The sequence below is a fragment of the Balearica regulorum genome, chromosome 4, assembly GCF_011004875.1.
Source record: "Balearica regulorum gibbericeps isolate bBalReg1 chromosome 4, bBalReg1.pri, whole genome shotgun sequence".
NCBI classification, from domain to species: domain Eukaryota; kingdom Metazoa; phylum Chordata; class Aves; order Gruiformes; family Gruidae; genus Balearica; species Balearica regulorum.
This window is the reverse complement of record NC_046187.1, coordinates 34,304,584-34,329,561: the sequence shown is the minus strand read 5'-3', so window position 1 is coordinate 34,329,561 and position 24,978 is coordinate 34,304,584. Positions and strand designations below refer to the sequence as shown.

At 41.1% G+C, this 24,978-nt stretch overlaps 1 protein-coding gene across 1 annotated transcript in view; it reads right to left on the bottom strand.

Moving 5' to 3' along the window:
* Positions 1 to 11,790: 11,790 nt before the first annotated feature.
* Positions 11,791 to 24,978, bottom strand: part of MND1 (meiotic nuclear divisions 1) — a 43,549-nt gene continuing 30,361 nt past the window's right edge. The window contains exons 7-8 of the mRNA XM_075751731.1: positions 13,738 to 13,782; positions 11,791 to 12,051 (exon numbers count right to left, since the gene is read on the bottom strand). Coding sequence (XP_075607846.1) covers positions 11,945 to 12,051; positions 13,738 to 13,782 — 152 coding nt within the window. The 3' untranslated portion in view covers positions 11,791 to 11,944. The remainder of the gene's footprint in view (positions 12,052 to 13,737; positions 13,783 to 24,978) is intronic.

The window sequence follows — 24,978 nt, the reverse complement described above, 5'->3', positions numbered from 1 at the left end:
ACTGGAGGACTAGACAGAGAGGGACAGTAAATCGTACGGATGTAAAAGCACATTACCACTCAAGCTGAAAATACTGTTTAAAGGAATTGTGTTGTCTGTTGGCATAATATTTTATTTTCTCTTAATTGATCATATAAAACAAGTAGATCACTACTCAATGCAAACTTCTGAATTGGTGCCTCACTACTTGGATTTCTCTGTGGCCATACAATTATGGGTGATCAAAACCAGTTAAATGCATTCACTAAGTAATGATCTAACCAACGGAAAAAACATGAAACTGAAAAGTCCAAGTCATAGGAGAAAATGTTCTTAAACTATTTATATATTTATATTCTAATATGACATACAATAGCAAGGACAGGCTGATCTTTCTAAAAGGTCAATTTTCTGTGCAAGTAACCAGCAATGAAAATTCCAGAATCACAGACTCCAGAAGATTCCTAGTCCTAGCAGCCAGAAGCAGAGTTTTCATGGACATACTGTAACCCTTAACCTACGAAGGGACGCAGCTAGGTTTTATGGCAACTCGGAAATCTTCAGCAAGAGAGCTAGGTTCTCTTTCTTTGTTTTATACAAATCTCAGCATTTCAATTCCATCCATTTGGGAAAAATTCAACAGATTTTTTTAATTCTATGTAGCATGACCAGCATGTGAAAAGGAAACAGAGGATGCTTAATGCAGCTTTCTCAAGGGAAAAGAGTGCAAACTCACCTCCAGCTCTCCTGGGAAGCCCCCCCCCCCCTTCCAAACAAGAAAACAAGGGGAAAAAAGCATAACGGACTAACCTTGAAACTTGGTTTGTTGCAATTTCTGCTTTAAGTAGTTGAAAATAATGCATCCATCCTTGAAAAGCATTGAAAGCTGGTGAGACTGATTCTCAAACTGAAAAAGGATATGAGACTTCTGTCAATTCCAAAAACAGTCATTCAGAATAAATAAATAAATAAATAAAAATTGGACTGCTGGTCTCTGTTGAGACCCCAGATCTCAATCCCAGGTATTTGGGCTCTGAAAACAGTAGTAAGCAAAATGACTTTCATCTAGATTGCATATTCCTGCTGTATTCAGAACCAGGCTCAATTGCAATAAAGGATGATTTACAATCCTGCTGTCTTTGACAACAGAAAGCTTAAGTAGGAAAAAACCTCACAAAATCTCCCTTATTTACTTGAATTCATCTAGCTATTCTAGTGAAGAGATCTGAGGCTAGCTCAGATTTTTAGGCTCCCAGTGATTTCAGTAGAACTTGGTCTCCTGAAAAGCTCTGAAGAGACACAGATTCACAAGTGCCTTGCACGGCATTTAGCAGAGCTGTACTCCCAACCCCTGGGGATGTCAAGGCAGACACTGAGAAACACTCACTAACCTGCTGAGGGGCGAGGAGGAAAAGAGACTGTGTTGTGCTTGAAGCACTCCAGGAAAGCTTCTGTTGGAGAAATTGCCTTTTTTTCTTTATACCTCCATTTTACCTGTGAACTAAAGAAAAAATAATTAATCTAAAGAAAAAAAAATTAGTAATTACGACACTCATGAAAAGATAGGATCAAGCTAGGCTGTAATAGAACTGCATTTGACAGAAGCACATTTTTCAACAAAACCTCTTCAGTCTTGAAGCCGCCTGATGCTGCAGAGCGCGCTACTTTTCCCCACAGTGGGCTGAAGCCGTGTCCTGGTTTTTGGCTGGGACAAAGTTAATATTCACAAGAAGCTGGGAGCGGACACAGCCAGGACAGCTGACCCAAGCTAGCCACAGGGATATTCCATCCCATATGATGTCATGCTCAGGGATGAGAGCTAGCTGGGGAGGGGGGAGTGCTGCTCAGGGATGCGCTGGGAATTGGGTTCTGGGTGGTGAGTAAATTACATGGTGTATTACCCGCTTCATATATTCTTTTATTAATACTGTTGTGGTTATTTTCCTCTCCCTTTGCTGCCCCAGTAAACTGTCTTTATCCCAGCCCACGAGTTTTACCTTTTTCTTCCGAGTGTCCCCTGCACCCCACCCAGGAGGAAGGGGTGAGCAAGGGGCCATGTGGTGCTCAGCTACTGTCTGGGGCTGAACCATGACAAGCTGCATCTCACGTCTCGTTTCAACACACGACAGCTGTTTCTGCAGCAAGACATTACAAAAGATGTAGCGTTCGAGGCTTGTTCGCAGAGACTCTTTGCATGACTAATCTCTAAGCAATCACAATTTTTCCTCCACAGAAGCACCACGGCGTACAGCGGATTATCGGGCTCTGCCTTGGCATCAAGTGCTCCGGCTGAAACACATCCTGGGGCCTAGACGTAAGAAGACATCAGCAACGAGGAAAAGGCCAGAGGCACAATATCCTGCATTATCTTGCATTACGCAGCCTCCCACTGCAGAGAGCACTCCAGCAAAGTCAGCCTGTTTTGATAAAAATCAGGTGCAATTCAAAAAGCTTTAGCCAAAAGGTAAGAGACACACCAAAGAGTTCTGCAGCATAAACCTCTCAGATTTTTTATCCCCGAAGCAAAAGGTACTCATTTCAACTCAGAAGGCAGAAAGGAGTGGGAGAGGGAAATTGTGGGGGTGAAACCCAGGGCACACTTGGTGGAGGTGACGGGAGACAAGAATCCTGATTCCCTAGAGGTGGATAGGGTTCAAGTAAAAAAGGAATTTTACTAGGTTGAGCAGAGGACTCCTAAAAAGGAAATTATTTTCTTCCTTTTCATCGACAAAAAGATTGTTCTAGTGGCAGAGTTACCATGGAAACAGATTTTGAGAAAAACAAGAAAGCATTTATGGCACAGAGCTTATTTTAAAGGATGGCGAACAGCAGCATCCCATTCCCCTAACTGGGCTGATAACCTGATCAGATGGCCCAAAGAACTAAACTCGTACATTTGAAGGTGGTGTGGAATGGCAGTGCTAAATGGAGCTGTCACAGCTTCGTATCGCTGTGCCTTTATGACCTTCAAAACCGTGGGCAGAGGACTCGAAAGCAAGTTTCTCCCAGGACACAGCTTTAGCCAGGCTGACTGGCACCGCACCTCTGGGTGAGCGAAAGCCAGAGACTGGTGAGCGCCTCGCCTTCAGTTAATTCAACCAGCCTGCCATTTTCTTTTGCGTCATTCAGTTTTACTATGAAGGAGGGGTTCCCCCCCCCCCCGGTAGACTGAAAATTCAGTTGTCAAGCGCAAGGGTGTGCGCAGCTGACCGAAGTGAGGAGGACAGCATTCCTGCTCGCCGTGGTGCTTCTACACTCACGTTTTCCCATTTCGCTTCTTCCTGCGGCTGCTGCGTGGACAAGAGACACTGAGAAGTGCCTGCTACCCCAAGGGCTGCCGTGACGCTGGCTGCACACCTTGGTGGCAGATATTTTCCTCACCGGCTGCGGGGAAGCTGCTGAAAAAAGCGACTAACGTTACGTGTGAAATCTAGCATACACTGAAACAAGCACATAGACCCAAACTGCCCATCTGTGATTTCCTCCAGCCGAAGCAGAAACAAGTCACCTCCTTACATTGAGCGTGGAGGGGTTTTCCCATTATCCCAGCCCATCGATCTCTGGAAAAAGCGGGAAGAGCTGTGACCTTTCAGAAGGGCCCATCACCTCCTGAGTCTGCTCTTTAGAGCGAAGGGGTTAATTTCTGCCAGGGTAGCTCAAGTCCTAAGGAAGGAGGAGAAAATACCACCTTGCACAGCCGGAGGTATTTTCAATGAGAGCGCGTCCCTCTGCAGCGGGGGATAAAAAGCCACCAAACTAATAGTTATTTCAAGCGTGAAGTCACTGACACCTAAAATTTTCTTTCCCATTGAATGGAAATGCAAGCTAATAAACGCTACTTGTATATGTTGCCCCCAGGTTTCCCATCTGGGGAAACAGCCATGTGAGGCTACAAGCGATAATACTCACCCTCTGTGAAGAAAAAAAGTCTAGTTTACCTTGATCTGGGATTCAAGCACGGGGTAGAGATAAGAAAAGACATTTCTAGGGTCTCTCTCACACACATAATGTTAAAATGTTGACTTCAGAGTAGAAGTCATGAGGTTTTTTTATTCCCCTCATCCTCAGTCTTTGCTCTGTTTTGTATTTACTTTCTATTTTTTACTGCTTCTCCTAGAACTTCGAAGGCTGATGGACAGGAGGCTGGACATGCATTATCTCTATTCCAGACTTCAAAGAGAAAGAATACGTGGACGTAAGCTTTAGACTAAAGGGAATAACGCTCTACTAGTACTGCCACAATAGCTTTCATGCAAGGCCATCAAGAGCTTTTCCACTTTCCAGACAGACATGAGGCTGTTCTCTGCACACAAGTAACCGAGGAGCAGTATCTGCCCGCACAGCCACCCACAGCGCTGGAAGGAGAACCTCGCAGCCCAAACTCCCGGGGCCAGCCCCTAACGGCTAAAACCCAAGATAAGATGACACCTGTCAGGTGGAGCAAAGACAAGAGGCAAACCCTGGGCTTTTGCAGGATGTGAGTGCAGAAATTGAGTTAACTTATTTTCTCATCCATCAGATCTGGATGCTTTTTGACGTATTCGGAAATCAAGCAGGTCTTGTAAAGGCACATGCTGCAGAAATGTTTCTTTTTCCAGTAGATTGATGCTCCTCAGAAGGTTCTTCCTCTACCGGCTTCTTGGCAAAACTTCTTTCATTTTAGTAAAAGCTGAAACCCATCGTTGTCCCACCATCATTGCCATCATTCATACAAGAGGTGACAGAACCATTCCCATTAGCATTGGCTTGGCGAATGAAACTAAAGCCTCTGAAATATGTTATCTTGAAAAAAAAAAATTACATTGTCAAGTAGATAGCTTGACATCAAATGGTTTTCTTCAGTAACTCCATAGTACACCTGCAAGCTTGGTCCTCTCAATTTTTTAATTTAATCGTAAATGGTTGCTTACACCATTGCATACTAGTTTATGATGCAAATGCACTGGCATTAGAGTACAATTATTCAACACTCACTTGCCAAGATAAGCGTTTATCAGGTTACTATGTCAAAAAAAAAAAAAAGTTGTCTAAAAGAGCTGAGGGGGGAACTGCTATCAAATGTAGATCTAAGCGTAGATCCTGACAGTGCTTTTTAAGCAGCGAACCCTCCTTCCTCGGGCCTTAATTCAGGACAGGGACATACTAACCAATAGCAGTAACCATACAAAGGCAAAAAACTTTAGAAAAACCTGTTGCTGTTGTTTTATGTCTGCTCCCTACCCAAAGCTGGGTGATGCAGCTGAGGGGGGCGGAGGTCGGTAGAGGAAATATTTGCAGAGCTAGTCAGGAATCAAGGCTTTCCACTTACGATTTTCTAATTTGGGAAGTCAGTCCAAAACAGGACGTCAGACAATGCCCACTCCGTTGGCTCAAGACTGACGAGGCAAAAGCCTAAAAAGAACCAAGAGTTTGAAACTGAATTCCCCCTTTTCATTTCCCAAGTTCCTATCAAGTTAACAGCCAAATTTGCATATCAGTAAAGGACAAAACAGAAAACTCCTCCTTTTCAGTAACTACCAGAAGTATTAAAGAAAGAATAAGAAGAATGAAAATACGCAACCCTGAAATACAGATTTTATATCATGCCTACTCAAAAGAGTGAAGATGCATGTCCTGCTCAGACGTGCATGGTTTTCCTAGGTTTGTACAATCTCCTAATGATTTAGACAGTTAATGATAACAAAAGGGCTCCTAGACCTTTTTTTTTCTTTTTCTCCTGGTAAAGAAAAAGACAGCTTCGAAGATGTGATAACCAATTTTGAACAAAACATTTTAAATTGAAGTTTTGATTTTGAATGATTTTAACTATTCTCATTTTTACCGCCTCCAATCTAAGCACAGAACAAAACCCCAGTACTTCTATAACATCTTCACTTGAAAGCACCAGAAAAAGACAGATTTGAAGCTGGTTTGTTCAAAATAGCTGTTAAAAAATATTATTCACTCACTGAACCTTTGATGGTAGTTACACCAAAACCAAAACATACCATCCAGGCTTTTTTCCTTTCTTTCTTTTTTTTTTTCTTTAATAGCCGAGGATGCTAATGATAAATACCTAATTGAAATCAGTGCTTAGTGGAACAGAAAAAATAAAGCTTCTTGCCTTTCACCAGATGATACTGAGACTGGTGTTTTGGAGCTCTCGGTAAAACTCTCTTCTCAAGCAGATACGATATCACTGACCACAGAATAACACACACATCTGCTACAGAGCCTTGACTTTTGGTTTTTTGATCACTGATCTCAGGAATTGTTTTAAAACATAGTGAAAAGCATATTCCCTAGAATAGGGAGGAAAGAAAGCCCACAGAGGAATATAGTTTGTTATGATGATTAATTGATGTCAATGCAAAAAATGAATCAAAAAGCATTTCTGCCACTGGGAGTATGTCTTTGACCAAGTGCAGCATAACAAGGAAAAAAATAAAATCTGACTCAATAGTCAATTAATTTTTCTGAGAAACTGAAAACAAGATATGAAAATCTGACTTTTATCTTCCTTCAAAAATCCTCCAGAATGCTAGGATCAGCCAGATGCATTATTTTGCATGGCTAGTAATGGTAATGCAAGAAAATATGTGATTGACTTTTTCCCCCTGTACTTCCCTCTGGGTTTGGGGTGGTTTTGTTTTTGGTATGGGTTTTTTTTTTAATATAAACAAACAGAAAGGTGAAGGTGGGGAAAAAAGGTACCCCTCAGACTGGTTACAGGATTTACTTTACAGCGGGTTGCCAGCAGACCAGCAAGACTTTTTGAAACAGAAGGATGGACTATTTTTTTAAATGAAGTCTTTCATGTGGAAAGGCTCTTCATTTCTCAGAATAGCTCAAGTTTTCATCAAACAGCTGGAAACAGAAAATTGCCCAGCAGGTTTTGCTTGAAAGCTGTTCTTTATAAATACTTCACCAGGAATTATTTTCCAAAAGGAAAATTTTTCTGACTAGGTTGCGTGAAGTAATGACCAGATGACCAAATTATCCATAACATAAAACCTGTTCATTCATTCGTGGGGCATTATAAAGCTGCTGAAGTGACCTTGAAATTTTCAGAGGCGCTTGCGGTATTGTTCACAGACGTTTTTGCCCTCTAGTCTTGACCCGCAGCCTTCTGCACGTGCAGTTTAGAGAGCCAAGTCTAACGTATAGATTCTTGCCTTCCTATGTGCCTGCGTGTTGGAAGGTGTGCGCCGACAGGGGTGTCGGCAAGAGGAGGAGTAGGACAGACAACCATCTGTACAGCCTGCCGTATGTTGCTCGTTCAGCCTACGTGGTTTCTGTAAGCAGATCTGAAAGGGAAATGACAGTGGAGGGATGGAAGAGGAAAAAGCAAAAGGGGCAAGGAGAAAAGGAAGCTGAAGAGAAAGGCTGTCGCTGCTGTGCGGGCAGATCCCTTAAGCACAGGAATATTTACAGAAGCGTTGTATCTAGACGGCAGCTAACTGCACAGGGAAGAATCCAGCCACCTGCGTGACACCGAGATTAGCCAAGGACTTCAGCTGCTGAAGCCACCAGACGTGCACTTCTGGGGCGTGCAGATTCTCTAGAGCAGGCGAGGTATCTAATTGCTGTCTCGGTGAAGCCTTGTGTAAATTTACGTTGCTGTAAACCCCCAGACTAATAATCGCAGCTCCACGAGTGGCAGAAGTAACGAAGTCAGGCTGCCAAGAGACCAGTTTCCTACATCCCCGCTCCTTCCCACTGAAAGGCTGCACGCCCCATCCCAGCTCCTCCCCAGCAGTGCTGCCAGACCCTCACATAAACTCCACCACCAGCAGGCACCACATGCTTCCAGGTCTTTTACAGCCATCTTTGACATTTCTCCTTCCTCCTCCCACGCCCAGCATGCTCTACCCCTTCTCCAGTCCCTAAACTGGCAGGTGGGAAAGGGAAAGCCTGGATTTATCAGGCAGTCAGCCAAGCAGAACAGATAAATCGCGAGCTCACGCCGCAGCCCCTCAGACTAAATTTGACTGAAATCCACGGTGAAATTTAAGAACGCTGGGAGGGAAAGAAAGGAGAGAAATCACAGAAAATGTAATCCTACAAACCTCACCTCTACAAGAAACAAGGTGAAGATAAGCACCAGGCAGATCATCTGACTAGGGGAAATACCCTGGGCAGCAGGAGGACTCTGTAAGGAGCTCTTGCATCAAACTTCTTAGTCACCGTCACAGGTTGGGTTTCTTTTTCCATCGTTCTCCCAGTAAGTTTCAGTTCCAGCTTTGCCACAGTCACAGCATCACTGTGCCATTTGCTTCAGAGCCTGGATTTTCCCTGTTTCAGAGGATGCATTAATGAAAGGTTTAGCAGCTCAATCGCATCAAAATCTAAACCCTTTTGACTGTTAACATTTTAATGCTCTCCAAGTACAGCAAAAGGAGCCCTAGATTCCATGCTTGGCTAGTTAAAAGAAAAGCCGAGGGAGAACAGGTTGTTTCAGGGCAGACACAGTCAGCAAACTTTCTTTAAACCAGTAAGGTTTCTAAGTAGATCAGGTACAAATATTTTCTGCCGTGTCTAGGTTTGCTTCACAGTGCCTAATCAGCATCAGTCCCAAGGAGTAGGATTACCCAACACCTCAGCCTGGTACTGTAGTGATAAAGTCCTCATGAGATTATTCTGAAAACCTGGACCGGGTCGTGCTCCTGCAAGAGCTGCAGACTGCTAAAACCAACTGCTTTTGATTTTCACACTTTGCACTAGTAGCTGCTTTAATTATAAACCTGAATTTTAATAAGGGCCTGACCTCCTGACTTAGCTAGAACAGTTGAAAATATTTACCTTACATGGGCAAAAAACCTACAGGGCAGAAAGAAAAAAAAAAAAAAAGAAAGAAAAAAAGAGGAAGACATATACATAATATAGCTGGGAGATAACCACAAGAGTGACAGCAGAAGTCAGCATTTAACCCCCACCGTTTTCATGTTAGATTATTTAGAAATATCCCCGATTCTATCTCAGGAAAACTCTGTAGAAACAAACTGGGACACAAGATCAGATTGATTGTTTTCATTTTTGTTGTAGGCTAATAGCAAAAAACATCTCAGGAGAAGGAAAATCATTTTAACTGTTAGCGACTTAACTCAGCAGAAAACAAAAGTCTCAGTTTCTCTTAAAAATTAAAGTGAACACACACCTCAAACCACATAATCATACTTGGTTTCATACTGTGGGACTTAGCTGCATATCTTTTTAAGAAAAAAAGCTTCTAAAATTGAGCAGATGCAGTAGTCTGAAAGTGTCTTGGAATATTCAAGACATAGAAATTGTCTCTCTTTGTCTCAGAAAGGATCTGGATTTGCTTTTCCTGTTGCAAGTCATCTGCACTAAAAAAAACCCCAAAACCCAGCAGAATCATGCAAAAGGTAGTATAAAATACATCAACTCCACTATAGGAACAAGCTTCAGTTTCTGATAATAATGTGCCTCCCTCTTCCCTGCCTCTCTTTAGCTGAGAAATTTCTGGTCTAGCTGTTCCAAAATTGTGTCCTTACCGGAAGAGGCACATTCTCCCACCAGGCTCGCTAACCAACATGAAAAGTGGAAGACAGGAGTAGAAAATAGTATGATTGCATATCGGTGTTCTCTTCTGTACCTGTAAAACAAAACCAAAACTTGACAGCAAATTATATCGCTGGAAATTCCTTGCACTTGAACTAAAGTTTTGCATCCAAAGCGTGAGGGCCGTGTTTGACATTTTAAAAGTGTTGCTCGTGCTGGCTGGCTGCGGCATCTCTAAGCAAGTCTACTCTAAGCAAGTCTACCTCAAGTACAGTTACTTAGTTGCTATTTATTATATTTAATGGTTTTGTTGCAGTCCACAATGCTTTCACCCTACAGACAGGAAGCCACAATATTGCAGCTAAACTTACATAGCTGGTCATCTTCATTTCCTTCTTGAATTTGGAAAGCAGTCAAAGCAGTAGAAATCAGTCAGAAACCCTCATCCCCACAGGTACCAGAGGAAGTCTGGGTGCACTAACTGCTACAGGCCATAAATTACCCGAGACTCCTTTACAAGTAGAAGTTCAGCCATGTGAAAGTAATTCTAAGAGGTAAGAACCATCAGCAAGTTCACACGCTCGGCATCCCTTCATACGAACAAGCCTTTCAAGTCGTCATCATCTCTTCTGTGTGGCAGATACGTGCTCTCAAATGCAGATGCGCAAGGAGCTTCTGACACCTGTCAGGTGGCGCAGAATAGATTCACAAAAAAACCCCAGACATTCAGGAAAAAAAATTAAAAAAAAAATAATTTGAGAGAGATTCTACAAAGAACAGAAAAAAGCTCTTTCTTTAGTGTTTCACAGCACAAAATCCAAGAGCAAGAACAACCACCCAAGCTACACGTGCATCGATGCTTTGGTTTGGCACCTGCAGGGGACAGTACTCCACTCGTGGGGCAAAAGCCAGGCCCAGTAAGAAACACTGCATTCAGCTCAATGCTACCTACTTGCATCAAGCTTTTACCAGCTGGTAAAAATAACACATTTTATGTTAAATGTTGGATATATTAGGAATAAAATCCTTCCAAAACACTTAAAAGGAAATATCTCCATTGCAATTGTAAGCACAGTGACATTTTACTATGTGCCAGGCATCACATACATCTTCCTTAGGCAACAGACAGTTTGCTACGCTACCTCTATCAGAGGAAAATCTTCCACTCGGTCTCTTCCCAATGACTTTGGTGTCTTCGTAGATGTGGGATGACAATAGCCAGGGGCACACCTAAAATCCTTGGATTTTAACACGCACTGAACTGCTAGGAAACATTTCAGTTGGAAAGGTCACAGGAGACAGACTTCTGAGCGTATCTCCAGCTGAACGTCGCCTTTTCGGCGATACTCTCGTCAGAGGTTACAGAAAAGGCAGACAGATGCTTCCCAGCAATACGCCCATCTACCTTGCAGCAGGCCCATCTGCCTTGTAAAGGTAAAGCTGATATCCTCCAGAGCTGTACAGCAGAAACGCCACCTTGCAGTCCGTAGCTGTGGGAGGTAGGAGACCAGCCTGTACTCTCCACCCCTCTTTTTGTGGCCACGCACTGATGAGAGCTAGAAACTGATAAAGCTGATAAAAAGTGAGGTGCTTGTGAAATTTCACCAGAAATGAGACATTCTGAAATTTGTTACTATTTTGCTTGGCTGCTTTTTCAGGCTGAAATTGAAAAATGTACATAGACCCAAAGATGCTCAGCATCTTCAATTTGAACAGCAAATTGAATTCGGTCTCTGACATCCCAGATTAGCATCCTAAATCTCGGTTCACTGCAGTGCAAATGGATGGATGGGCGCGCTTTGATCCCTTTCCTATGCAGTAACAATCTTGATCAGGGAAGCTTTCTCAGTGTCAAATCCAGTACATCCACTGGAAAATATTTTGCTCTGATGAACGCGTATTTTTGAACAATAAACAAAATTTGGTCACTAAACTTACAAGCGGTTCTAGCAACACAATAAAGAAGAGCTTGAAATCAGACCTCAGCCTTTCTACTGACATCTTTACTGTCTTCATGTTTTCCATTAATGGATTATGCATCTTTGGTATTTAATTATTGAGATGAGGGAAAAATGCATTCTACTCTATATCGTCCCCTCTTATTTCCACCCCAAAGTCTTCAACATGTTTAAACATAAATCCCTGGAGCTTCCAGCTCTTAGTACTACTCCCAGTTAAGCAGAAGAGTAAAAACCAGTCTCAGGACTTTGTGATAATTATTCCCTATAACCCCTGTCCATTCTTAGTCTGTCTCAAAGAAGTAACAAAGTGATTTACTGTCCCTCTAGAAGTACAAGGGAAAAAAGGAAATGCAACAAATATTTTTAGAATTTTATTAACTTTAACAAAAACTGCAAAATAAGGGTGGTCAGTTGTTTGGAGAGGAATCAGACACACATTTAAATGCCAACTGAGAATATTTAACAAACTATGTACAACTGTGTCAGCCATAAATTGCTAAACGCTAATCAATGTAATCCAAGTCTTCTGGGATTCCAAAACTTTTGTCAATTCTGCTCTCTTCAAATCCAAATTTACGTTTGGCCCAGGACTTTATTGAAAAGATGTTATCTGTAAACAGAATGGAAAACATTCAGTTTTTAATGTTTAGGAAAGCATGATTTATAGTCTTGACTACAACAAAATCCTTCCACTGGCACTCTCTCTGTGTATACGAAAAAGGCACATAGTAGGGAACATAATTATTAAGTAGATTTAGAATAGAAAACGGGAGGCTTTTGCTAATGACATACTTTTACTCAGTACTAAGTAAAATATGTCTTCTTTTCTGGAGGTTACCCTTATCTTTTCTTGTTCCTCTTCTATAAGAGGACTCAAAGCTACAATTACAGTGTAAGCCTGCTACAGTGATGAGGTAAGTGTGAATATGCATTGTAAGTATTTTATAGGTCCTTTTTCAACTAGACACCTACTGTGTGACTGTCTACAACTGCAAAAATCAGATTCAAATTAACTGTAAGGTCCTTTCTAGTCCTGTGCATGTTTGTTCAGATAACACAGATTTTGTTTGAAAGTTAAAAAGACATTCAGGTAGCTTTATTTTAGTCAGCGCTTTTAGCATCACATTACTGTTATTTTAGCATATGCATTCTCTTCAATTTAACACCATTTTTTCACTGCATTATTGATTGAAACTCACTATGTCATTCCTAATAGCCATAAATTGCAGCACTCCTTAAGACAGGAAGTGTTCTCTGCATCTGCACACCTTAGAAATATTTTCTTTTCTTTAACCGTCACACATTTGGTTTTAAAACTGTCTCTTCAGAAGAAAAACATGCTACAGCCTATAACTAAATTGTTTAATTAAATAGCAAAGTACTTTCTACAGGCTTAGGCATAGTTCCTTTACCTCTCTTAAAACCTTGAGAACAACAGCCTGTCATCAACAGTAGAAAGCCCTGACATCAGTACTCCCAGAAGGTATTTTGAAATGAGTAACTTTGTTTCCCCATATGCAGTAAACAACCCAGTGCAAATGAAGATATAAAATAATAATAGTCAAAAGACTATGACAAAGATATCCTGCTACACTTGGCATAACCAATGACAGTGAACAGTCCATCAGTAGTAGATGAATTCTAAATAATTAAAAAAAAAGGACATGCATATTGCTTGCTCTGCAAAAAAGGAAACATATAGCTATATAGCAAAGCTATGCAACAAGAGAAAATTGAGTTACATTTCCACACAAATGTTATCACAGTAACCTTACTGAAAACTCTGCAGTATTTTTCCTGCATGTCAAAGCTGATGAATTAGTTTGAGAAATACCTACTTTATATTAGCATCCATCATGCGGTAGCAGCAATAAGGTACCGCTAAGCGTTCTACTCTTTAGAAACAGATGAAAATGCAGAAAAGAAGCATTAAACTTTCTGAATACCTGGACACCACCATTTCCAGTCTCTTTCTGTTAATGTTTTCCTGATCTTAAGAGATTTTAACTCAACCAAGAAAATGAATTGCAGGTTTTAACACAGTGCGCAAGATAGCACCAGGAGAACAAATCTGCTATGTGATATGAAGTATGTTCATTAACTAAATGAAGAAAATGTTGGGGTTTTTTTTGAATCACTATGATTTGTAAGTAAAATATATTTCTGCATGCTTTTATAAGTGAGAGCTATCCTACATCAAGTCCTAATCAAATTTAAAATTCTTAACAACGAGTAGGTCTTTTACCGAAATTGCTCTAGTCTGAAGCTGTGTTAATCAATACAAATGCATACACACCTGTCCATCTATTGGCTGCCTCCTTGGCTACTTTGTTTGTTTGGCCTGAAATAGAGAAGAAAACAACAACAACAAAAAAAGGATATATCACAGTAAAATCCTACCATAGTTTCAAGGCACAGAGATTAAATTTTTATTGATGTCATTTTTAGGGAACCATACAATATAAGGAAGTTATTCTACTGCTTCCAATCCCTTCTGTTTCACACTTTTAAGGTTCCAGCAAGCACAAAGCTAAGTTAAAGAAAAACAGGAACAAAGGAACATAACATAATATATGTTCATAACCATATGAACACCTGTGAGTTTTTGAAGTGTATTTTAAAATAAAATAATCCTAGTTTGGTTTGCCTGGGGGCTTAATTGTCTGTACCAAGATTGGAACTAGATACATGGCCTGAAGATACTAGAGGTAACGGAGATGGAAAATATTTTATAATGCTATCTATACATAAGTAATCCATCACATAGGTATGCATGACTCTATATAGATAAGGAAAATTACAAGGGTAGCAGTCTATCACATTAATCCAAAAGTTTATCCTACAGCTCTGGAAGGTCTCCCAGGCTTTGAGAAACCCCCCCTCAATGAAATGAAGACAAAATAACGTTCCTGGTTATTAAACCTGGCTTCCCTCCCTTACCACTGCTCCAGATCTAAATACATAATAGTAAATTATCCTTACTACAAATAGCTTTTATATAGTTTCCATGAGGCAAAACAGTATCAAGAAAAATTTCTCTTAGATCACCTTGCTCCTATTAAAATAAGTACTGAAGCAAATCAAGCAGGTTGATTTGTAATGTGGGAATTTATCAGAATCATTATGGTTCTCACGCCTACACATAACTTAATTATTCCCAGTTAGTCTTGTTAGTACTTGCATGATAATACTCATTTGAATGGTCAGCATGAAACTTGTCTCCAGGGTTACTAAGAAGTGAATATATGATCAAGCATCCATTGTTATAAAGATTATGCTTCAGGCAAAATTAAATTATGTTGAAAAATTATCTGCTAGTACACAGGAAGGTAAGTATTCATTATTGTACCCTTAATACCTCAGTAACTGAGGTGAAAAACGTTTCACAGTAAAATACCATTTCAAAATCAGTGCAGTTTCTAAAAATGGCCTACAATTAGGAAGTTTGGGCACAGCATGAAGAAAATCAAAAAAGAAAGATGGGCAAAAGAAGGGAGTGGGTGAGAAGATGGCATTTTTGCTTGCTTGCATGCATCAGAAATTCAAGTTATTCCTAGCTTGACAGAGATATTCCTTATTTCCTTTGCTGATTGCTTGTTGCCACCCCCACTTGTTCAGTTCCATGCCTGGCAGCACTGACAAGATACTGGCAGCCAATGGCATTTTGAACAGTACTTTACCTAACGCTACTTAAAGCGAGTCTGCAGAGTAAGGGCTTTTGCTGGTCAAGAGTTGAAATGTGTTAGCTATGATACTTCCCTCAGCATTTTTCTGAAACTCTAGAGTAAAACTGGAAAGCTGTATTTAACTCCAAGTAATGAAGTTTGAAATGAAGGAAGGGATAATAAGATAGTATTAAACCCCATGGATCCGGAGCTGCAAGGTGACAGCATCCTGACAGCAGGTGAGCCAACCTAGTCCACAGCACCTGCTAGGTCTCAGCAGAAAGCTCTGCTTTGCTGGAAGCAGCTAACCAGCTCAGCCCTGCGCTTCTGCATCACACAGCAGCTCAAAGTTCCTGCAGCTTTCAGTACACAGCCCTGTGCTTAAAGCTCAGTGACCACACGGTACAGTGCATCAAAAAAACGCCCGATAGCGGCAGCATGGTGCATTGTCACCCTTCAAAACATTGCTTATGCATGTTAAAATGTACGTATGTGATCATGTGTTTTAAAAATGTGACTGCTGACCTCTGTCAAAGAAAAGGATGAGGTGACCAACAGATACAAGTTGGGCAACTGGGCGGTTAGAATGGCAGCAGCTGCCTATAACCGAGTTGTGGCTAGAAATGAAATCATGGTAACAAGAGCAGGAAGATATAATGGGGAAATCCCACTGTGGGCAGCACCTTCAATGACTTAAATAACAGAGAAATAACAACCAAACAACAAAACCCCAAGCCAAAGAAACTCCTGAGCATAAAAGTTATACAAATAAAATGAAGAAATATTTTAACTATGTCATTCTTTCCACGCACCACCTGGGACTGATCACAGACTGGCAGCAAAGTGTCATGGTAGAAGTGTGGAAGGATCACAAGTGGAGGCAGAACTTCAGGATGGGGAAGGTGACATTCAAACAATCTGGCTCAATATCAAAGAGGCTGCCTCAGTCCTTCAGAGACTGGGAACGCACATCACCCACATTACTCTGCTGCCACGGGGCTCAGTGTTGGAGAAACAAAAGCCACTTGTAAAGCCACAGGCACATGACATCTCAAAGAAATGCATTCACAAGAGGCTGGGGCAACTGTTTGCTGCCTGTCATTTCTCATTTACACTAGCTGGCCCACACACCCGTGTACATGATAGCACCGCAGGGATACAGGTATGGATTTATTCTGCCATGCTGAAAGTTGCTTAGACCATCAGGCATACTGTACCAACAGCAAAGCCAGCTAGCTTGGCAAGTTGCAAGACACTTGCATGTGTTCCTCATGTCCAGCCTGAGCAAAGTCATGCAAACAAGACAGCTTGCACTGTCTCTTGTCATCAAGTGAGACTGTCACTGCCACTGCTGCAGGACGGCACCACAGTCTGCTTAACCACTATTCCCTTCACTTAAATGTTCACCTCACGTTTCTTTTTTTAATTTGGGGTGGGGAAACACTTCATCCATCTCCAGAAACTACTATGTCATCACCTCAGCTGTTGCCTCATGGCTATGGACTGAGCTCTTACCTATCTGAAGGCAAGATTTAAGTCCCTTGGGATCAGGCTCAACTCTCGCCTATGATTTCACTGCAGGATCTCATCTGCCTGCTGTATCCGACACCATGACTGAAAGAGGAAGCAGAGACAGGTATTGGCAGTTACGGACCTGCATCACCTGAAGACACTAGCTATATTGGCATCATCAACAGCATCTTCCAGAGGCCCCCAACTCCATCACAAGAACTGACAGAAAAGAAGGAATCTGCACCATGACTACTTTCTGGAAACCTTTTGTAGTTGCTTGTTGGGACTTTCATTTGTCACATCATCTGTATGTGTACTTGCATGGAGGGTGTGGGAAAGGAGGAGCAGTAAAAGAGACAGCCCCCCTAGACACACCTACTTCATGTAGTGACATAACTCAAAGTCACGCTGCTTCTGATTGCCTATTTTCTAGCTCCACAGGATCACACAGACATTGGCCGCCTGGTTTTCACACTGCACTGAAAAAGAAAGTTTAAGATCTGAAGATGATAGCGTGGGAACTTAAAAATGTATACATCAAAGAATCAGGACACAAACCGTGTGAACTGTAAAAAGGAGAAACTCAGAGACAGCACTGAGGATAACTGGCTAATTGCCAAAACCACCACAACCACTGGGTCCCAAGCTCAGCCGGAGTCCTGCTGAGCCTCCTGCTGACCAGACCTGCTCCATCGCAACTTTTTTTTTGGCAGCTACTAAATAGTGCTCCAGTACAGAACCTGTGCAAGACAATGAGAGGGCCAAATGTGCAGATGAGGTGAGCAATACAGGAAGCAACATATGTTCCAGATGTTCTCATTACCACTATTAGGCCCTAGTTATGCTCTACGTTATATCTATACATCTGCACATAGGCTGACGATATATACATTTGCTGTCTGGAAGCAACAGAATAATCCATTTGTTCTGGACATTACATATTTATTTCACCAATTTGTGTGACAATGCATCAACAGAGTTTCCTGCTCCCATGCCTGCAGGATACAAGTCACGCACTTGGCGGAGGCACACGCCTGTATCCTCCACTGACCAATTTCAGGCACACTTGGCATTTTCTAAGCAGGGAAATGGAAGCTTGCATTTTTCTTTCCTGAACTGAACAAAAGCAACCACTGTGTGTACAGCAATGCAAGGCCCAGGAGCAGCATGGCTTGCAACACTAGTCTGTTATGTTAGCAAAACACACCTGGAAATATGTCCTAAACAGTGAAAGGCTGAGGGTCAAAGAGTTAGTTTTGACCAGTCCTCATGGAAATCTTTTCTTCCCTCAACCCCAGGTATCTCTGGAGAACTGCAGGGAACAAAAAAAGCCCAGATTCTGGGAACTGAATCATTGTTCCAAGCATCTGTGATTGTCCTTATGACAGGGAGAATCCCCTGTATCCCCTCAGAGGAAAGCAAAGGCAGGGAAAGGAAGGTCCAGCAGCGCTAAACATCTTAAAAAAAAAAAAAAGTGAGGGAGGGTTGGAAAGATGCTTTTTAATGCAGGCAAGTGACATTCTACCAGCAACCCACAGGGATTCAGGAGCAGACGAAAGGGCAGGGGACACGGAGAGCTGTAAGAGGTGCAGTAAGAAGCCTTCTAAAGCAAATGGACAGCACCTGGTCAGGAGCAAATGGACAGCAAATGGTCAGGAGCGAAGGGCAGCAGCACAAAACATTAACACAGCAATGTTTCTGAACAAATCCGAACTGGAAGTATGTATTGGCTCAAATCTTAGCACAGTATGGCCACATTGTTTCTGATCTGACTCAGAAGTCCCACAGTTATTCTCAGGATACTGCAGAACTACAGCCTCCTCTCTTCATTCCTCCTTCCCCCAGATTTGCTCCTTTTTTCCTGGAAGGAGGTGGTGTGGTAGGAATTAAAGGTCCTGTTTGCATTCCAAAATAGAATTGCCAAAACCTGTTGAAGCCTTGAATATTTCCACAGGAAGGGAAGACCACTACATGCCTTATCAACACAACGTATGTGCTCTGGGAGACTAAGTTAGTCTTTCTATCAGACTTCAGACACTTCCACGGGTGAAAAACAATTGCAAGAGCAACAACCACCACCATCTCCTCACAAACATTTTCCAGACCTGCTTTTAGGTTCTTTCTAAAAGCTTTTTTAAGTCCTGCACATATCATTAAAGGAATACTAAGGAAGCAGTCACTGAGTAGTATTCAAAATCAGACGGTAAAGGTAACATCTTCCAGCTCCAAAAGCTCTACTAAAAAAAAAAAATCTCAACAGCCAGAACCAGCTTACAGCCACGTATAGACTTGGAAATTAAGAAAGAGCTGCAGCTTTCTTTCCTCTCCTAGTTTCCTCTCCGGCATTTTCAGGATAACTTTAAGGATTATTGTAAGTAATGTTTTTATGTGTAAACAAAATTTTCAGGTCCAGGAACCTCTACTTCTACAGAACAACAAAAGCTAGTCATATTTATAAAACTAGCACAGTCTGGTGCCAGTTTTGACCTACCACAACTAATGCCACAAGAAAATTGTATGGATTTCCTCACTCAAGAGGTGCACGAATGCAGAGGGAACTAGCACCTTTTCAAGGAGACAGTTGCCCATCAACCTGTGTGATTGCTAGCGATACACGCAAAATACAACTGCAGTCTTCAGCATGTGGGCGAGGGAGTAATTTTACAGTGTGAATCGCAATTCTTCTGTATGAAATGCAGAGAACAGCTGCAACTGTTCTCAGGGCCAGTGAGGATTATTAGCCCAAAGATTCCCAATCTCTCTCATGAAACTGGTCAGGCTAAATTAATTGCATTAGGTGGATTTGAACTCCAGTAATAATTCTGCATCCACTTAGACTGAATTTAAACATGAAAAATGGCAGCTACTGTAAGAACAGTATGTGAACTTGAATCTCCAATGACTCTGATTATCCATTGCCTTCTGCAGAGCTATCTGTTCTCCTGCTCACAGGCTGCCCTCACTTTGCAGAAACATTGTTTACCTTGCTATCATCACACTGTGATCGATTTGTGTCTCCCTACCTCTCCTGGAGAAGCATCATTATAATACCCATGATGCAGTTTCCAAAATCTTTCCCATTAATGAAAACATCTCATGCAAATAAAGAGCCCATCTCTAAAGGCCAGGGTAGAAGGTGAACACAGACATTACAGACTTGTCATCCACAGAGAGTACAAAAGGTAATTGCTTAGTAACTCCTACTGACATGCCCATCCACAAACTGACACAAGAGACTGCAGCTTGCCATTGGGGGCTATTCCTGGCAACGACGGGATCAAGTGGCTTCTTTAAAGTCCGTATTTGAGTGTCCTTGAGACTAAGTAGTCTACAACACTGCCAACAGGGTAACTCGCAACATAGCAAGAACAGCTTTAGAAGAATGTTTCGTACCCAAGTATTAGGCAGAGATATCTCCACACTATATGCAATCTTTACCTTCCCCCATGCTTCCCAAAGAGGTGTTTCCTCTCATAAGCAGAATAAAGAGCTCTTGTGTAGAAGAGTGATAGCACATCAGAATTCTGTCAACTCCTCTGAATCCAAAATAACACATCATTCTTCCCCCATACTTCAGTATCCCACATAACACTTATCCCCATGATATTAATCAACAGGTCACAATGCTTCAGAATTCACGACTAAATTCAAGTCAATGCATAAATATGAATTCTCACTTGAATGACATCACAAAAACAATAGAATTATTTATACTGATATATTACTAAATAATAAAAAGGAGTATCTCTTTTCACATTTAGACTCTGAATAGTTTCAGACAAAGCATTGACAATTATGATTTTGAAAAGCATAGAACATAATAGAAGCCATTTATGATAGGAAAATACTCAAGAAATTTTGATATATGATTGAATTCAATTAGCATTTCTGCTGCAGCAGCTTTGTGTATGTGTTTGTCTATACATATATACACACACACACATGCTGGAAAACAAACCTGAGCAAATGCATAACATAGTGTCAGTCTTGTCCTATATGGTGAGACACAGCAGTGCATAGTAAAGCTACTAATAAGCTGATCCACATCTCTGGGAATATGCTTTTAAAGGGTCTGCAATCTTTGTTAGTGTGTTTGAAAAAAAGTGTCAAGTCTCATCAGCAAAAGCTCCCTCTGTCCCATACGAAAAGGTCACACTGTCAAATTTCATCAGGATGTACACAGTGTCTCTTTGAAAAACGTCCAACAGAATTTGTCAGAATTACTACCAAAAGATTCCTCTATGCAAAAAACATGCTCTTGCACTTAAGTTTACCATATTCATGTACCCACAGAAAAAGACCATTTGCCTTTCAAGTATTCTACCTGAAAGCCCATGCTGAAATCTTGGTTGCATAACTAAAATACATCTATTCTTATCCAAAGAGCAGAGGGCAGCAATGTGCTTAGAAAAGGGAAACATGCACACCAACTTTCCGATTCAGGGCTCCCTAACAACACTTTTTTTCTTTCAGTGGGCAACTCCCCCCTCCCCACTTCATTTACTAATAAACTCCAAACCTACAGCACAGCTAAAGGAACCTGCAAACTCCTGTGCTGCTGAACCGCATTTTGCAAGGAGGCCCTTCCCAGAGCACTGTGGGTTGTGTCCAGTTCCGAATGTCACTCTGCTGCACGCCTCACGTGTCACAGAAGTTGCAGGGAACAGTCTGGAAGGCATGGCAGAAGGCCCTCCAGTCTCTGTACCCATGACTCAATGCATGTCCAACCTTACCTATGCCATTTCTGAGGTATTTGTAGCCTGGTTTTAAGGTTTCCAGTGTTAGAGCTTCTACAGCCTTCCTAGGCAATCTAGTTCTGTTTGATTATTGATACCATTAGGATAGCTTTTCATCTAACTTTTTTTTTTCTCCTGCAATTTAAGGCTATTACTTATTGCCAAGTTCTCCATGACACTGAGCAACAGGCTCTTCCTTTCCTTTTTTGAAGAAGATGCAGATATGTGAAACTCACCAGGAGCAATCTTCTTTTGACCCCTATTTTTGTGAACTTTTTCTCCTAGAATGCAGTTGCTCAATGTCTGGTCTTTTTGCTCTACTCTGAATTCTCCCTAGTTGGTTATATACCTCTCAAGCAGAATATCCAACACTGACACAGTGTTACAGCTGAAGCCTCACTAATGCCAACTTGAGTAGAAAGATTATTTCGTACATCTCATTGCTGGTTATACTTCTGTTTCTGTGTCTTAGTATGGCGGTTTTGCTCTTTACAACAAGAATGTCTTATATTCAACCTGTAAACTACTATAACCCTGACATCTTTTTCAAACCCTCCCCCCTTAAACAACAGCTCCAGACCACTTGCATAACACAATATCCTTTAATGTGTATACATCCCTGCACTTGCCACTACTGAATCTGATTGGGTGTTTTTTAGACTACCGTTGCAATTTGTTATGCTCGTTTTGAGATCTCACCTTGTCCTTTGTCCATGCAGTCTCTCCTAGTTTTGTCATGCGCAAACGTAACAAAAATGTATCTTCTGTTATCCAGCTCATTAATATAAATACTGAGCAGATGCACAGACACGACAAACCCTATCACAGAGCTTCATCAATTCCACCTCCCTTTCTGATAATGAATTACTAACAAATACACCTTGAGTACAATTATAAAGGAGTTTGAGATTCACACTACTGCAGTTTCATCAGGATTGTATTTCCTAACTTTCCTTACCACAGTATCATGCAAAACTGAGTGAAAATACCAAAGACAAACTTCTCCCAACCTACAAAGGTCTCTTACAGTGGCAAAGGCAAAATCTCTGTGTTCTTCAGGTGTTTCCAAATTAGTTCTCCGTTCCAGATTTTTTTCTGATATCCTGCTCTTTTCAAGTGAAACTAGCTCATAAGATGTTAAAGTGTGGAGTGGAGAAAAACCATTGGAAACACTCTCAAGTACACCACCAGTGCTAAGATTAGTCTTGCACTCATACAACCCGCCCTGCAAAGTGTCTGCAGTTAAATAGCACAGAACAAAGTTTCTATATTAGGAATATACACTGATAATATATGGTTCTAACCTAGATAAACCCATAATGAAAACATAACTTACCATCTCATAACATATGGGAGATTTCCTAACACATGAGATTGGCAACACATTTTTTTAAACAAGGCCAGGGAAGACTATATTTGTCAGTCCTGCAACTTAGCACTGAAGACAACAAATTAAAAATCCACAATACCTTTCCTGACCTCCTTTTGCATATGGAAGTCACGAAAAGATATAAACCAATGTTTTTTTAAAAATTCCTTTGAATATTACTATAACTTTATCAAAACAGTCTGAATGAATGGTACCATACACAACTAACCTAACAGGTCTTAACACTGGGAGAGAGAAGCAAAATAACCCTTCCACAAACGCCTTTTTGTTTCGTATAGAAGTGATCTATAGATTACTTCCATTTGATGCTCTCTTCAGGGCTTTAAAACATGGTCAAATGGATTGCTACCGATCCCTTTCTAAATCAAGGAGTATCATAAATGTAGCCACAAGTAGCCATTTTCCACATCACAAATTTTATCCAGTGTCTACCATTCCTAAGCAGCTCAACAGCTTTTGCCATAAAGATTTACTGGCTCAGACAATAAAATTATTCCCACATATTTCACCCATCTGCCTCTCACCCTACATATTTTTTCTGCCATACCAATATAAACAAATAAGAAACAAAATAAACAGAAAGAACAAAAATAAGCTTTGTGAGTGTTCTCATTTAATTTCAAGAAAAGGTAACTTGCCAGAGTAGCCAGTTTGTTTAAGCAGGGTGCTACATATGTTAGCTAAAGATTTAATCTTCCAACTGCCTCTTTTCTGAGTGTCCAAGTAAAACCCCACTTACAAAAGACAAGCTATTTTAAAAATTGTTAAATTGTTCTTTTTTTTTTTTTTTTTTTTTGCTTAACCAGCTAAAATGCAGCTTCACTTTAAAGCAAGTTGGCCTAAGTTGATGCTCTCCAAGAAGAATAGTCTTGCTAGAATATGTTTGAGGTATAAAAAGGTGTGTCTAAACATTTAGGACAGTTTTTTCATTGCTGAATAACCCCTTGGCAGGAGTCCAAACTTTATGCTAAACACAGAGAAATTCTCTGAAATTCAGAGAATTAGGGCCTTTTGCTGAAAGTCAAATGACCCATCTGAACTTCAGCTTCAGACAAAAGCCCCACATTTCACCTCAAGCTTTGCGCCTCTGGAGTATCTGTGCAGATGCGTCTTAAGCTGCACCAGGTGGTCCTGCTGTCCTGGTGGTCCCTCACTCATTCTTCTTCGTGGCTGTTATATTCTCTTTTCTTTCCAAGTGCCAGAAGCTGTTCACCCATTTACCTACTACTCCTCTTCCTCTCTCATTCAGTTCTTTCCAAATCCATTTTCTACACAGTTCAACTCATTGCAGAGTTCAGGAAGATGCCCTTTGAAAATTTGTTGCCTAACGTGCTCCTAGCTTGTCAGAGGATCCCTGGTTGCTCTTCAGGGCAACTACCACAAGACAGACAATTCTGGGAGATGCATGACAAATGACCACATGTATGAAAGCCTTCTGAAGAAGGCAGCAAAAAACTTCATCAGATAGACTATGGGGTGGAAACAGAGATTTCAAAGACCTTGGGAGAGTCCACCACACGGCAAGGATATATACACCATCAGTTCCTGTTATCTGCTGTATCCTGCTGTTATCACTGGTGAACTGCAGCGCCAGAACGAAGGGCCAAGGTGAGAACTCTTTAGCCTACTTTTGTCAGGAAAGGTCCTTAAACCACCACGTTATGGCCTCCAGTATCACAGCCAGATTCTGCTCTGCAAGTGTTTGCTCCTTCAAAGGAGCAGCGCTTTCACTAACTGAACTGCAAACAAGTCTCCCTTGATTTTCGAGATAAAAAGAAAATTGGAAGGGATGAAGATAAAGGAGCAGAAATATTGCTTAAACTTGCAATTCCTTCTCATTTGCTGTAATTATTGAAGGAGCTTGGAGCATTAGTAATGAAGTATACATTCGTAATTCCACTCATTAGTACCCTGTTCCTACTTAACAGTTAAATTTTATGTTTACTGTTACTATGTGTAACTACATACACGTACATTTATAATTTTTAGAAAGAATTATGAATAAAGTTATGCTTAGTTTTGGTAAAGCATTTTGCTTTGTCTTTTAATGTAGCTTTTGAACAGGTAATTTAATTTGCCAATCTTCCAACTGAATGACAAGCCATTCAAAGAACAGTATAGGGAGCGGGGGAAGCATAAAAAAAAAAGTGAAGCTTGATGCAATTAGTTGAGTAAATGTGTTCTTTCATGACTGGTACACATTTATATATATTCTGATACTCCATGATGGAAGA